The 14,658-nt window shown below is 38.2% G+C and overlaps 2 protein-coding genes across 2 annotated transcripts in view; one reads left to right on the top strand and one right to left on the bottom strand.

The window, feature by feature from the left end:
- Window positions 1-14,658, top strand: part of LOC131479624 (jerky protein homolog) — a 151,164-nt gene that overhangs the window by 108,455 nt on the left and 28,051 nt on the right. The window lies entirely within an intron of this gene.
- On the bottom strand, window positions 13,353-14,548 carry GJB7 (gap junction protein beta 7). Its single transcript, XM_004600009.2, is given in 4 exon segments — window positions 13,353-13,843; window positions 13,846-13,956; window positions 13,959-14,098; window positions 14,100-14,548. Coding segments are annotated over 4 exon segments (714 nt in total). The 5' UTR covers window positions 14,285-14,548; the 3' UTR covers window positions 13,353-13,565.

Genomic DNA, 14,658 nt, shown 5'->3' with positions numbered 1-14,658 from the left:
ATCATTGATTTCTTTTTGTACTTTGTGTTTGCTATAGAAGTTACATTCACAATATTATTAATCTGGGATAATGATATTGTGATGATCAAGAATGTGTGTATTCCCTGTGCAACGTCAGATCTGCAGGAAAAATGAAGCACTTAACATTAACTTCAATCACTGGTACTCTGAATAAATAAGCATGTTCAAGGAGTGAACTTTTCTTTTGGAAAATATTTTTTAAATTCTATTAAAGTACTATTATTTTTAGGGCCAAATGCATTATATTAAACAGTTGGTTTCACCTCGTTAAAGTTTTATTTTGCGTAAAACTTGACACATTAAAATCTACCGTTTGGTAAACCCACTGTTATTTATTAAAATAAAATTTGTTTTTATGGTGATTAATACATGTTTTTTCCTAAACAATAGCTAAATGACTGAATAATTTTAATATTAGTGTTTTTTTTGTTAATAATGAATGTTTCCATACACTTTCCTCAGAAGTTGATCTAGCTCTTCAAGTGGAAATTTGACAACACTGCCTGACGTAGTGCAGTATCAAGTAGGTGTGTGTCTATGATCATTCTGATGATAAGCCACTGTTGAGAAAAAAAAAAAAAAAAAGCCAGTGTGTTGGGGCTCTTCTTTTGCGCATTAGCTTAAGAAAATAGACCACTAAATGTTTCTGTATTTGTTCTGCTATATGTCAGGGGAAGGAGTTTGCCAACATTGAATGAAACCTTTATATTCCAGGTACTGTATGCTAGAATTATGAAGGAGTGATGAGCTTTTTAGCATGAAACAGAAAACAAAATTATGGTATGAAATAAAAATGAATTTATAGAACAGCATGTTGGTAAAATTTGATATGGAATGTTATGCCTAAGTATTAAAAAAAATCATAAAGCACACACTTTCCATGGTATACTTCTCCTCAATCTATTGTGTTTGAGATATCTTCTTATTCCACCCTGAATTAGTTAAGAATTCACATTTAATAGTGAATATTTTTCCCTTTCTAAGCCCAAATAAATTGGATGTTAACAGTTGTGAACCATGTAATCCAAAATATATTACTGTCATAATTTAAGTACTATGCTTTTGGAAGTGTTCACCACAGTTAAATGCAGCATGAATTATTGGTTTTAAAAAGCTAAGCAAAGATTAAAAAGAAATTTTAAAGTTTTTTTCTGAGGCATAGACAAATACCTCTCATCAATTGGTTTACTCTCCCAAAATATGTCTGATGAACAGAGCTGAGCAAGTTAAAGCCAAGACCAGAGAACTCAATCCATGTCTCCCACACAGGTGATAGGAACCCAACTATTTGGAACCAACTGCACCACCTCTCAGGGTTTACAATAGCAAGGACAAGAATTGGAGCCAGCAATTAAATCCAATTGGGATGTGGATATCCTGATTTTGGCATCTTTAAGTGCTGGACCTAATATACTCCCCAAGATAAGATTTTTCACTAAACAGGTTTTAATTGTAAATGATACTTGCTTCAGGTATTATATATATTTGTTGTTGTTGGAAAGTCAGATATACAAAGGAAGATCTTCCGTTGGATGAGTGACTCCCCAAGCAGCCACAATGGCCAGAGTTGTGCCAACCCGAAGCCAGGAGCCTCTACCAGATCTTCCGAGCAGGTGCAGGGTCCCAAGGCTTGGTACTGTCCTCAACTTCTTTCCTAGGCCACAAGCAGGCAGCTGGATGGGAAGTGGGACAGTTGAGACACAAACTTGCATCCATATGGGGTCCTGGCGCATGCAAGGCTAGGACTTTAGCCACTAGGCTACCGTACTGGGCCCCATGTACAAAAATCTTTAAAATATGTGAATACAACTACAGACAGTAAAAAAGAATGCGATGTTTTGAGAAAAGAGGTGTGAAATGCATGATAGAGAAAATAAGTCTTGAAAACAGTTGTTTTTAGATGATCAGAAGGAACTATAGAATTGGATGGTATGAAGAAACACTAGACAGTTGGAATATTGCAACTGGTTCATAAGAAAAATTGGGAAGTTGAAATAGCTGCAATAATCCACAGTGCACATCATGAAGGCTTTGTTTACTGTATTTAATTCCCTTTTCTGAAAAGTGGTTTGAATGCATTTAGGTTGAATGATTTAATCTACCAGCTTTAGGTTATTGCTACCGTGCCTATGGGATAGACAGATAAGATAGAATATCAGGGAGAGTTGAAACAGGCAAAAATAAAGGGAGCCTGAATAAAAATAATGCTAATGGTGTTAGAAAAGAGACTGCTTGTTATCAAAGATGCTAAAAAGTAGCCTAGCTTACTTGTAACTGAATTTTCCTTGGTTCAATGTCTAGGAAAGCACTTTTAAGTGATGTTATATAGATGTATCTCCCTGAGTTAGTATTTTAAGGCGTGAACTTTGGGGAAACACTGATCTAAAATGGCATTTTTTTTTTAGCTAGGACTGATAACACCAATGATAATACACCAGTTAACCTGTATCACTGTTTAAAAGTTGTAACCAATCTGATTTGTCAGTCTATAAATTGATTTCTTATGTTGATGTTTTATGTTTCACCCTATATTCAAAAAACACTAATGTGATTTAATTCTTGTCTCCTTGTTCAAAGCCCTTGTCAGCCTCTTCAAATATTGATCCTAACCCCATTTCCTGCTCTTTGCCAGTTTTCATTGAATAGACACTAAATATGCTTCTCCATCTAAAAACCTTTACACATAAGAACGCTCTCTTATTTGAATGGCTTATTCCTCTCATTTATATGGCTGTTTTCTTACTTATCAATTTTCAAATGTTTCTTACCTATCAAATTTCATCATAGAGACACCTAGATCACACTCAGATTTCATTGCTTGTTCTGTGTAATAGTGTGTTTTGTATTTGTTATTATCTGTTCCCTCCATGAGGAACATAATAGTACAAGTTTACCCTAGTGCTTGCTTATTTGAGGTGGCTTCCTGCATGAATGGGAGTCCTATGCCTACTCTAATCAAAGCATGTCACTCCAAAATCCTGACCTCCAATTGCCTTTGGTGGGTGGGGGAGGTGGGCCTCACTTGCTCCAGATTTCTTCACCCCCCCCCCAAAAAAAAGAAATCTATTTCCTCATGACAGCTTGCTAGCTCTTCATCAGCTCTTATCCTCACATAGTTCTGCTTAGACATTTGTTCACATCTGAAGGTATTCCTTTTCAGATATCCTTGTCCCCATCCACGATCTTGGAGAAGTCTGGAAACATTTTGTCAAATATTGAGCACTTGAATGGAAGAATATTTTTCGAGGTAGATTATAGATTAGTAATCTCAAAACTTAAGTAGACTCAAAACAGGCAGGGTTTTTTATAGTTTTCTTCACTGCATTATAATATTATAATGAGAAAAATTAAAAACTTGACAGAAACCTTACATTCTCACCACAATATTTATGTATCTGCATACTCCTTTTTTTTTTAATCATAAAAATCAGCTCTGATTCTATCCCTTCTACGCCTCTCTATAACATTAATTTACCAACATTCCTGATTACATCTTGCCCAACAGTTTATGGATAGACCTTAATAGCTTATTTTTGAAAGGGTGGGAAGAAGGATAGTTTATTTGAGCCAACTATGGAGTCATTGTATTTCATCCCATCACAGCAGTCGAGACTGGCTGGTACATGTACTCCCTTTCTTCATTTCTCATTTTCTACCAGTTTATGGATAACTACAGCTCTCCACAGGATCCCGCGAGTCTCCCATATTTGTTGACTTGTGTATTTATTTGGAAAGCAGCCTTAGGGAGACAGAAAAATTTTCCATCTGTTTCTTTACCTGTCCAGGTGGCTGCAAGAACCAGTTCCTGCCTAGGCTGAAGCCTAGAGCCAAGAGCTTCATCCAGGCTTCCCTTTGAATGCAGAGACCTAAGGATTTTGGCATTAGCGGGGAGGTAGGTTAGAAGTGAAACAGCCAGAATTTGCCAGCACCCACATGGAATGTGAGCACTACAGCCAGTGGCTTAAGCTGATGTGCTGCAACACCAGCCCATACTGGATCCTTTTTCTCATTCATTGCCTCTGGAGTGTTCAGTAAGCTCTACCATGAAATATGTTGATTTTTTTGTTTGTTTTGGTTTTTCACATTTTTCCTTGATTTTCTCATGCTTTCTGACTGAAGAACTGCTGCCTCATCTCTAGGTCATTGATTTGATGTCTGGGTCAGTTTATCATTCTATACTGTTGGATTATATAGTCAAGCCTTTGGAGTTTAACATTACAAGTGCATATGTCACATCTAAATTTATGCCCGTAAGATCAAACTCTCTAGTTCCAACCCATGTGTTATTGAACTGCCTGCTTCATATTTAAACATATTTATGCAAAACATTTTTTTCTGCACCCTGTTTTCAGTCTTTCTCAGTGGCCCTGTCCAAGCTGTTCGATGTTGATCATAATATTATGTTAATTCCTTGTGCATAGTCACTACTACATTCTGCTGTAGCTTTTAAGTATAAAGGAAACATGAGCTTTTCTCCATGTCATCCTTACTGTAGTCCAAATTACCAAAATCTCTTGGCTAGACCATTGATTTTTTTCCCTACTGTGTTTCACTGCGATAGTCCCCCATCAAGAGCCAAAATTGATTGATTTTTTTTTTTTTTTTTTTTTTTTGAGAGCCTGGTGTGGTGGCCTAGCAGCTAAAGTGTTTGCCTTGAACATGCCGGGATCCTATATGGGCATTGGTTCTAATCCCAGCAGCTCCACTTCCCGTGCCGCTCCCTGCTTGTGACCTGGGAAAGCAGTGGAGGATGGCCCAAAGCTTTGGGACCCTGCACCCGCGTGGGAGACCCGGAAGAGGTTCCTGGTTCCTGGCTTCGGATCGGCGCGCACCAGCCCGTTGCGGCTCACTTGGGGAGTGAATCATCGAACAGAAGATCTTCCTCTCTGTTTCTCCTCCTCTCTGTATATCTGAATTGCAAAGTCGGATATACAGAGAGGAGGAGAGACACAGAGCAAGCTCTTCGGTCCAATGATTCATCCCCCCAAGTGACTGCAATGGTTGGTGCTGCACTGATCTGAAGCCAGTAGCCAGAAACTTCCTCCGGGTCTCTCACGTGGGTGCAGGGTCCCAAAGCTTTGGGCCATCCTTGACTGCTTTCCCAGGCCACAGGCAGGGAGCTGGTTGGGAAGTGGAGCTGTTGGGATTAGAACCGGTGCCCATATGGGATCCCGGGGCTTTAAGAAAAAATTTTTCTTTCAAAAGTAAAGCTACAGATATCTTATGGCTCCTGCCCTAAGTCACAACAGACAGGACTAGGACAAGCCAAAACCTAGTATGAGGAAATCAATCTGAAGCCCACATACTTTGCAGACCTCCAGATGCTTGAAGGTGGCATGTTTGCAGGAAGCTAGAGTTCAAAGTGAATCCATTATCTAAACCCAGATACTTCAATGTTGGATGTAGCTGTCCCACAGGATGTTGTAACTGCTGGGGTAGATTGTTTCTCAGGTTTAATTGGTTTTAAAAATTCTCATCTTTACAGTAAATACACTTCGAATAGAATTGCATTTTCTGCTGTGCTATATGACTAAGCACACCTTATTAACTACTTCGCTCTTCATTGTTCTGTCCATATTGGTCTCCTTTGAGTTCCTAAAACCATCCAGGCATATTCACATCTCTAAGGTCTTTGTGTTAGCTGTTTTCTTCTGCTTGAAATGTTCTTGTCATGCTCCAGTGTATTCATTTTCCAGGTTTTAAACTTCTAATGCCTTGATTGATAATTATTTGTTAACATAGTCAATTCATTTGTATTTGTTTTTCATCTGCTTTGTTGCTTTTTCTTTCTGCTAATACAAGCTTCATCATGGCAGAATCCTTTCTAGTTAAGTCATGCACCAGTCTGCCCAATGCCTAGTACAGTACTTTGGATGCAGTATTCAGTGTTTAAGTGGATAAAAAGAAACATGAAATTCTAAGTCACATGGAGCTCAGAGTTGCGTTGCAGTTACTGTGAAGTGCTGTGAAAATATGAAGAAGGATAATATAAAGCTGTCTAGTAAGGTAACACTGATACTGCATTACCTGTGAGGAGAAAGTAATTTCTTATAAACAATGTTAAGTGAGTGGAGAAGAGAAAACCAGGCCAGGAGAATAGCATGTGTAAAAAACTGATAGCAATAGTTAACCAGAAAATGCTTTGCCGTTCATGGAGCTATGACTTAAAGTTGTTAAGGAACAAACCAAATAGTGTTTTGAAAAGCCTTATTGTGTTGGATTTTTTTCTTGAGAATGAATTCATACATTAGAGATGGCAGATATTGGAGGGAAGTTTTAAGAGTTCACTTATGGGGGAAAAATAAGGCTAAGAATGTGATTCCCAGATTTAAGCTCTAAGAGTTCACTTTGGTAAGCAAGAATTCCAGCTGATAATTCAAGTATGCTTCTTAGACTATCCACAGAATAAAGGGTGTTAAGTTGGAGTAGAGTACTTCTAGCAAAAGGTAGACTAGAGAGACATACGATGTGTCACAGTACTTGGTCATTGCAGTCAAGGAAGGAGCAGGGAAACATGAGAAAATTTGGAGTTTCAGTTTGAATCAGTGTTGGAAAAGTGTTTATTCAGGGAAGACTGGAGAGGAGCAGTTTTGTGATTGCCTAGGACAACTGTTAAAAGAAGCCCAGAGCTGTACCAAAAGGGATTCACATTTACTATAAAGTAAAAGGAAATTATGGTAAGAGAATACTAAGAACTATTTAAGTAAGGCATGTAGAACTCTGTTACATTCTCCTGTGATAAGAAAGAATAGGATATCCTCTAGAATTAGTGGATTATCCTTCATCACCATGGTGACTTAGTCTTGTTGAAAGTTGGTTAAAGAGCATACAGAGCAAGTATAAACAACTTTTAAAAAAATTTTTTGAAGAGAAGGATAAGATAGAATGCTAATGAAGGATGTCATGGGAAAGGTCTTGAAGTGGTTAACGTGCTATTGATTTGGGTATTTCTTCGTGTTTGTGCTGTTTGCCAGGATAACCTAGAAGGAATAGATAGAGGAAAGATTAATGTTGAAGTTCTTGCTAACTCCCTGGTAGAGATGTAGGATGAATAATATCTTATAGAAGTCTAAAACCACAGTTCTGGACTTCAGTTTAAGGTCAAATACCTTTTTGGTGTTTGTTTTCTTTTGTTTTTAAAAAGCTTCATGAGCATTTAGCCCACATCCTGGGATATACGGCAAGTGCTTAATATATTTTGTTGGGACTGAAGGAAGAAGTGAAATCATCCTTTAGACCCAAACTAAATGGAAATTTGCATTTTTAAAAAATTTATTAATATATAAAGAGAACAGATTTCATTATTTAATGGACAGGATTCATAAGAGGTAACCATACTTCCCAGTCTCCCTCCCTTTTGAGTTTGAAGCTTTTACCTTGGGGCAGCATAGGGAAGGATGAAGGTGTGGAAAGTTTATAGGAAAAGATACTGCATTGGTGGAAAAGACCAGTGAAGACAACTTGGGAAGGTGAGAAGCAGAAAATGGAGTGGAGATACAAACCGTGAGGGAAGCCAGAGGAGGGAAATTAGTAAATGAAAGATGATCATGTAAAGTGTCATTGGAAAATCAACTTAGAATTGGGTATGTTAGAATTAGCTGTTTGTGGTCATTGATCTTTGTAGACTGGTGGATACTGAACACTTTCACCTTTGTTTAACTGAACATAATAAATAGTGAACTATCAGGTAAAATTTGAAGTACAGTTGTAGATGGAATATAGTCCCAAGAATAAAAATGGAAACCATCAACATTACAGAGTTTACAGGCTATCTTTTAAACTAATTTTGTTCAGTAGAAATGTTGAACTCTTGTCGGGAAAGAAGAAAAGAGAACACTCAACAACAAGCCTTTGAATAGTATAAAACTAAATGGTTGAAGTTTGAGATAAAAGGGAGAAGGAACTGAGTAGGGATTGTTGTTCACCTAATTCTTAAACATGCCGTTTTTCCACATTCAAAGCCTCAGTGTAGTGCATCATGCTCTGTAAAGTCATCAGTTGAGTGTTCCCCAGTTCAGATACACAGTCCTGGTAGAAGTAGTGCATCAGTAAATTTAGCTTGAGTGTACCAGGAAACAAAACTAGAGGACAGAAGAAAAGCACTTTGGAGGTATTATAGTCATCAGAGCAAGAGTTTAGTGGAAATAAAGCTAAGAATTAGATATGAAAGATTGGACACTGAAATGTTTGGGATCTTAGAAATATTGTAGCTTGCAGTGTCTCAAACTAAACCATGTGGGTAAATTATTGAATTAATCATTGAATTAAGGTACAGGTAAGCATTTTTGGAATTGACAATGAATTCTAGTCTAGTGTGATGAAATCCCAAGTTAAGAGGTCTAACAGATCATTGCTTCCATATTCTGTGGTAGATGGAATGCGTTTAGGTAAATAGCTCTCAGATTCTTCGGAGATCCAGGTTCACATAAAAAGTTGGTAGTGCATAACCCTTTTTCAAGAGAATGGAGAACGTGATTGGAAGGCATGGGCAGAATAATAGAATTAGAACAGTAAGAATGAAGGTAGAGTAATAGAGTGTTCTCTACTGGCCCAGAAAAAAGATCAACTTTTACAATTGAATTCTTTTAGGCTGTGGTTTGCCAATACTCAGCTATGTTTGATCTTTTCATAAGTAAGTCCCAAGTATGTGATCTGGCTGGGAATAGTAATTTCACATTTATTGATCACTGCTTTGTGTTAGACACTGCTGATAACTGTCATTGCATTTCCATTCTTAGTAAGTCAGGTGCTAATTCTTCATTTTAAGAGTGGTAACCAGGAAAGGTGATTGCATAGTTTCTACAAGGTACTTCAAGAATTTTATGGTGCATTTGCATTCCCTTTTAATTCCAGTTATGCACAAGCTTGTAAATCTCTTATAAATGCCTTGATATGGAACATAGACGAAATGCAACAATGTTGTAGCTGAAAAGCAGTGTGAAAATCGCCATAGTATCTGAAAAGAATTCAGGTGGCTAGGAAATATTAGCTGATTTGTAAGAAATGTTCATTTCTCACTGATATATAACTTAAATGGTTTAATTAGCACCGATTCCGAAGAAAAGAACTTCCAGAATCGAATCTGGAGACAGGGAGAAGGTGACTGTTGATGAGGGTAGGGTAAGCAAAAGAACAAGAAGACTGTACTATAACTCTTCGCTGCAGTTTGTATTCTTAAGCCATCGGGTTTTAAGACAAAGAATTGGGAATAAAAAGTGGTTGTGCTGGGGTTGAGCAGATTTGGACCAGCTCTCTACTTCACTTAGAGCACGTCAAAGGGCTTTAACTGAACATGTAGCCACAGTTTTGTTTGCTGCTTTCAGCTTCAAGATTCTTTTTCTTTAGAAAAAAAAATGTTCATGATAAAACAATGTTTATGATGCAGATTGCATTTAAGCAGCTTTTAGTTTTACCAGTACAAATTCCCTTCTGCAGCGTAGGTTTAACAAGTGATAACAATTGCTCGCACATGCCAAGGTTTCTTTATAGCAGTAAGGGTTCATGTTATTTTTTTTCTTTTTTTTATTATTTATTATTTTTACTTCATTAATTACATTGTATTATGTGACACAGTTACATAGGTACTTGGGTTCTCCCCACCCCTCCCCAAACCCTCCCACCATGGTGGATTCCTCCACCTTGTTGCATAACCACAGCTCAAGTTCAGTTGAGATTCCCCCATTGCAAGAGTATACCAAACCTAGAGTCCAGCATCTTATTGTCCAGTCAAGTTCAACGGCTTCTTAGGTATACCCTCTCTGGTCTGAAGACAGAGCCAGCAGAGTATCATCCCAGTCAATTGAAAGCTCCAACATACCATCAGCAAAAATTTACATCATTATGGAATTAATTGACATAGTAATGAGTAACCAATATGTTAAAAGTAAATGCGAGTTCCCAGCCACCTTCTGTGACCACCTCACCTACACTTCAATTTAGTTTATACACAACATATAACATTCATAACATAACATGTTATACATAACATCATATCTTCAATTAAGGCAAACATGTGGTATCTAACCCTTTGGGATTGGCTCATTTCCCTTAGCATTATGGTTTCCAGTTTGGCCCATTTGGCCACAAAGAACTGCATTTTGTTTTTTTTAATAGCTGAGTAGTATTCCATGGAGTAGATGAACCATAGCTTTCTTATCCAATCCTCTGTTGATGGGCATTTTGGTTGCTTCCATGTTTTTGCAATTACTGATTGTGCTGCTATGAGCATAGGAGTGCATGTTGGTTTCTCATAAAACAAGTGTTCTGGATATATTCCTAGGAGTGCTATTGCTGGATCATACGGTATGTTGAATTTGAGTTGTTTGAATATTCTCCATACTGATTTCCATAGAGGCTGTACCAGCCTGCAGCCCCACCAGCAGTGCAGTAGGGTTCCCTTTTCCCCGCAACCTCGCCAACAAGTGTTGTTGGTGCTTTTATTCATGTGGGCCACTCTTACTGGCGTTAGGTGGTACCTCATTGATGTTTTAATTTGGATTTCCCTTATTGCCAGGGAACTTGAGCGTTTTTTCATATGTTTATTTGCCATTTGGGTTTGTTCCTTTGTGAAGTGTTTGCCCATTTCCCGTGCCCATTTCTTGAGTGGCTTGTTTGTTTTGACATTTTGGTTGTTTTGTAGCTCTTTGTATATTCTGGAGATTAGCCCTCTATCACCTATGTCGTGTGTGAAGATCTTCTCCCATTCTGTGGGTTGCCTTTTTACTTTGTTGATTGTTTCTCTAGCTGTACAGAAGCTTCTTAGTTTGATGAGGTCCCAATTGTTTATTTTGGTCTCGATTTCTACTGCTTTTGGAGACTTTTTTAGGAAGTGAGGGCCTACCCCTAAGTGTTCCAGTGTGTTTCCAACATTTTCTTCCAAAAGTTTGAAGGTTTCTGGATGTAGGTTTAGATCTGTTATCCATTTAGATCTGATCTTAGTGTATGGTGAGAGATGTGGATCTATCTTTTTGTTTCTGCAGGCTATCAACCAGTTGTCCCAACAGCATTTATTGAACAGACCTTCCCATTTGCCTGGGTTGTCGTTTGTCTTTTTGTCAAAGATTATTTGGCTGTACCTGTTTGGGTTCCCTTCTGGTGTTTCTATTCTGCTCCATTGATCTTCCTCTCTATCTTTGTGCCAGTACCACGCTGTTTTGATAACCACTGCCCTATAGTATGTCCAGAGGTCCGGAACTATGATTCCCCCTGCTAACTTCCTGTTCTTCCTATCTTGGCAAGTCATTTCAACTCCTGTAAGGTATTCACCACCACTGTGACAACCTAAGATTTTGTTGGGGAAATGGTGGATGGTTGTAACACAAGAAGTTATTCTCTTATGTGTCTCCAACATGTTTAAAAGTTCAAAGAAGGCAACCTTAGCAACTGATTGCAATTGGTTGACTATGTCCAACACCTGAAAGGCTGACAAAATCATTACCTTTGATTTATGTGAAAATCTCAAAACCATTCCTTAAAAGTATCCTCATTGAAGCTGCATACTACGACTAAAAACATCTGAACTAAAACATTCCAAAATGATTTCTCAAGGATGCATTCATTCAAAAGATTTTACTACATGGTTGCACTTGTGTTGTCTTTTAGAGTCTTTGACATTGAACCCTCATGTCATCTTTTGCCCCAATTAGCAATTGTATTTTTAAAATAGAGACATGAGGAAATTTAATGACTTATAACAACAGTGCTATGAAACAAATCTCTTGAATCCAGTTCAAAGAGTGTCTCTACTGGCCTTGGTGTTGGTATTGCAATTTTAAAGTAGGGTAAAGGACCAAAGTACTGGGTATTAGAAGGTTGTAGGTTTTCATTGTTGATACAGGAAGTTGTACAAAACAACTTACAGAATAAGTTCTGTCACATCTCAGGGTTTACGCTGATGTCTTCAATTTAAAAATAATTTTTAAAAAAAATTAATGTTACTGGTAGAAGAATAAGAAACTGGAACAATTGTTCTTCCAGCAAAATGCTCATTCCATACCAGTTCCCAACCACAGTGTAATTATAATTAGGCAGTCATATCAAAGGCAACAGTTGCTCTTCCAGAAGCAAAAAGACCAGAAAAGGCCTGAATGTTCTGTGTAACAATGAGTTGGTCCTATCCAATTTGAAATGGTGCAAAGTGAGGACTGTGCATGTTCAAGCAAGCACATTCTCACTTGGTTAGAGCTTCCCCCAAACTCATTGTCACACTGAAAAAGTCCCTCATCTCCGTTTCACTTGGGTGCACTGAAACCTTATTTTCTGGATTCTGTGTCATAGTAAGGATCTCAAAGACCCAAACTTCTCCAACCACCTGTGACTGTCAAGAGAAAACTCCGTAGTTCATCCTGAAGGCTGTATAGTGTTCATGTCAAATTGTAAAGAATATGGTTCTAAGTGCTGAGGCTAGCAGTGATTAACGGTACAGACTGAAGGAAGGAAAACTACAACATTTATTTTCAGGATAGTCTAAGAGATCATGTCTATTGGTAGTGACATGTTCTGTGGACTGCATAATGAGTTGTCCTTTCCTGTGCGTGAATTCAAATACGACAGTTTAGTCCAAAGAAGGCAGGACATAGCAACTTCATTTTTATTCTGAAGAAATGCATTTATGTTGGAATATTAAATCCAAAATATCTGAGGTTTTCTTAACAGAGAAATAAAGGTCTTCAGAACAAGTGTTAATATTTTTTTGTTTTACATTATTATACCAAGGTAACAACAGCATATACATTTTTTGTGTCTTTGGAGGAGGTATCCTAGCAAACTGGGTGAATTGTGTGAAACAATATTTTTTTGAATTCTCAATTCTTAAAAAATTCAACAATTTGGAAATTTACAAAGAGTTTTGGTGATGTATTTAACAAGCATTAAGCATTAGCAGCAGGTACATTTTCCTGCAGTAGCCTTGATCGCTATCCGTGTGCTACTTTCTATGGCACCTGCCTCCCTGGCTCTGCAGTGTCCCCTTTAGATGTCTTCTGGTTCGAACTTAGCTTTCAGTTACCTTTCAGAAATCTACAAAGGTTGAATAGGTGAAAGGTTGAAAAGTTGAATAGGTGAGTGGAGCCTTGGTTACCACTTTGGAAAGGCTGCCAGTGCTTTCTGGGTAGCTTGGACCATCACATTGGTCAGAAATACAATGTTCTATACAGTTCAATGGTGCATGAATTATAATGTGGGGATAGTAACCGCCCCCCCACCCAAAAAAAGGAAGTTGACAGAATTTTTTTCCTGACAGATCTAAGCTTTTAAAAGATGCTCTTGGATTACCTCGAAATCATTTACAAATTCAGAAACCGTATGCATATTCACATTTGGAGACCCTACAAGAAAAAGTGAAATGTTGGTCTACTATTCACAACTGAGAGCATAGTGAAACTTGAAAGATGTTTCTCCCAAAAGATATTAAGTCTAATACCACTTATTTCTCTGATCCAGTTAAGATCTTTGTTTCAGATAGATGCATAGTTTCTGTGTTTAACCCTCTTGTGTGTCACAAAATAGCTTTGCTTCGGGTTGTCGAAGTGTGCTTGTCACAAAGCCTAACTGCTGATTCTGGAGTAGAGCAGGGGCTGCCATCTCACTACATGCACCGTATTTGAAGTTATGACATTCACACACTGAGGACTTAAGGATTTTAAGATATTTTTGATATAGCCCTTAATGAAGCACTCAAGAACCAAAAAGCTCAGTTCAATGAAATTCAACACAATGCACAAGCATGAAGTGACGATCAAAAAGAGGATGAAGATGGTTTTCTCAGTGGGTTTAGAGATGAAACAGTCTACAGTGTTAGGACAAGGCTTCAAATCACACTCCAAAAGCCATCATAGAGCTTATAAAATAAAACGAGGAAGCCAATTTCAAAACCAGTTTTAACAATGAGGGTGACGTAAGTGTACCATAGGCCCCCATTCATTGTACCTGGACTCAGTAGAGTTTCTTTTTGTGCTTTTTTCCTCTCCCCTCATGATAGGATACATGTAGAACTACCAGAAGAGAAGGTGTGGAAACCATGATCAGCTGTAAGGCCCAAAGTCTAACCTGGGGTATGGGGAAGAAGTGGTCAAAACACGGTTTCACAACCGGGCTGTCTAATGTTGCATTCAAATTCTTTTTGTTCATCTTTCCAGACATGCTCTGCTGCTACTATGTAGACCAGTAAACGGAAGATGAACACAACAGCCAGCCATATCCTCCCAATCCCAGTTGAGTACTTATTTACTCTGCTTAGAAGGTCTCTGAGGAACATCCAACTCATGTCTCGGTCTCAAAAGATGGCAAGACTGCAAGAGATAACAGTTTCATCATGACTCATTTCTATTCCACTGATAATTTGTACCCTTTAACTTGAGGGATGATAAAAGACAAACTCCAATCTCTACATTGTAGCATCTCTGGATGTTAAAAGCACTCTATGGGACCAGGTGTAATAGCGTAGTGGCTAAAGTCCTCACATTGCATGCGCCTGGATCCCATATGGGAGCTGGTTTGTGTCCTGGCTGTTCCACTTCCCTTCCAGCAACCTGTTGTGGCCTGGGAAAGCAGTGAAGGACAGTCCAAGGCCTCAGGACCCTGTGCCTGGTTGGGAGACTCAGAAGAAGCTCCTGGTTCCTGGCTTCAGATCAGTTTAGC

Source organism: Ochotona princeps, chromosome 1, assembly GCF_030435755.1.
Source record: "Ochotona princeps isolate mOchPri1 chromosome 1, mOchPri1.hap1, whole genome shotgun sequence".
In the NCBI taxonomy this organism is placed as follows: Eukaryota; Metazoa; Chordata; class Mammalia; order Lagomorpha; family Ochotonidae; genus Ochotona; species Ochotona princeps.
Note: the sequence above shows the minus strand (reverse complement) of the source record. Positions and strands in the feature narration are given on the sequence as shown.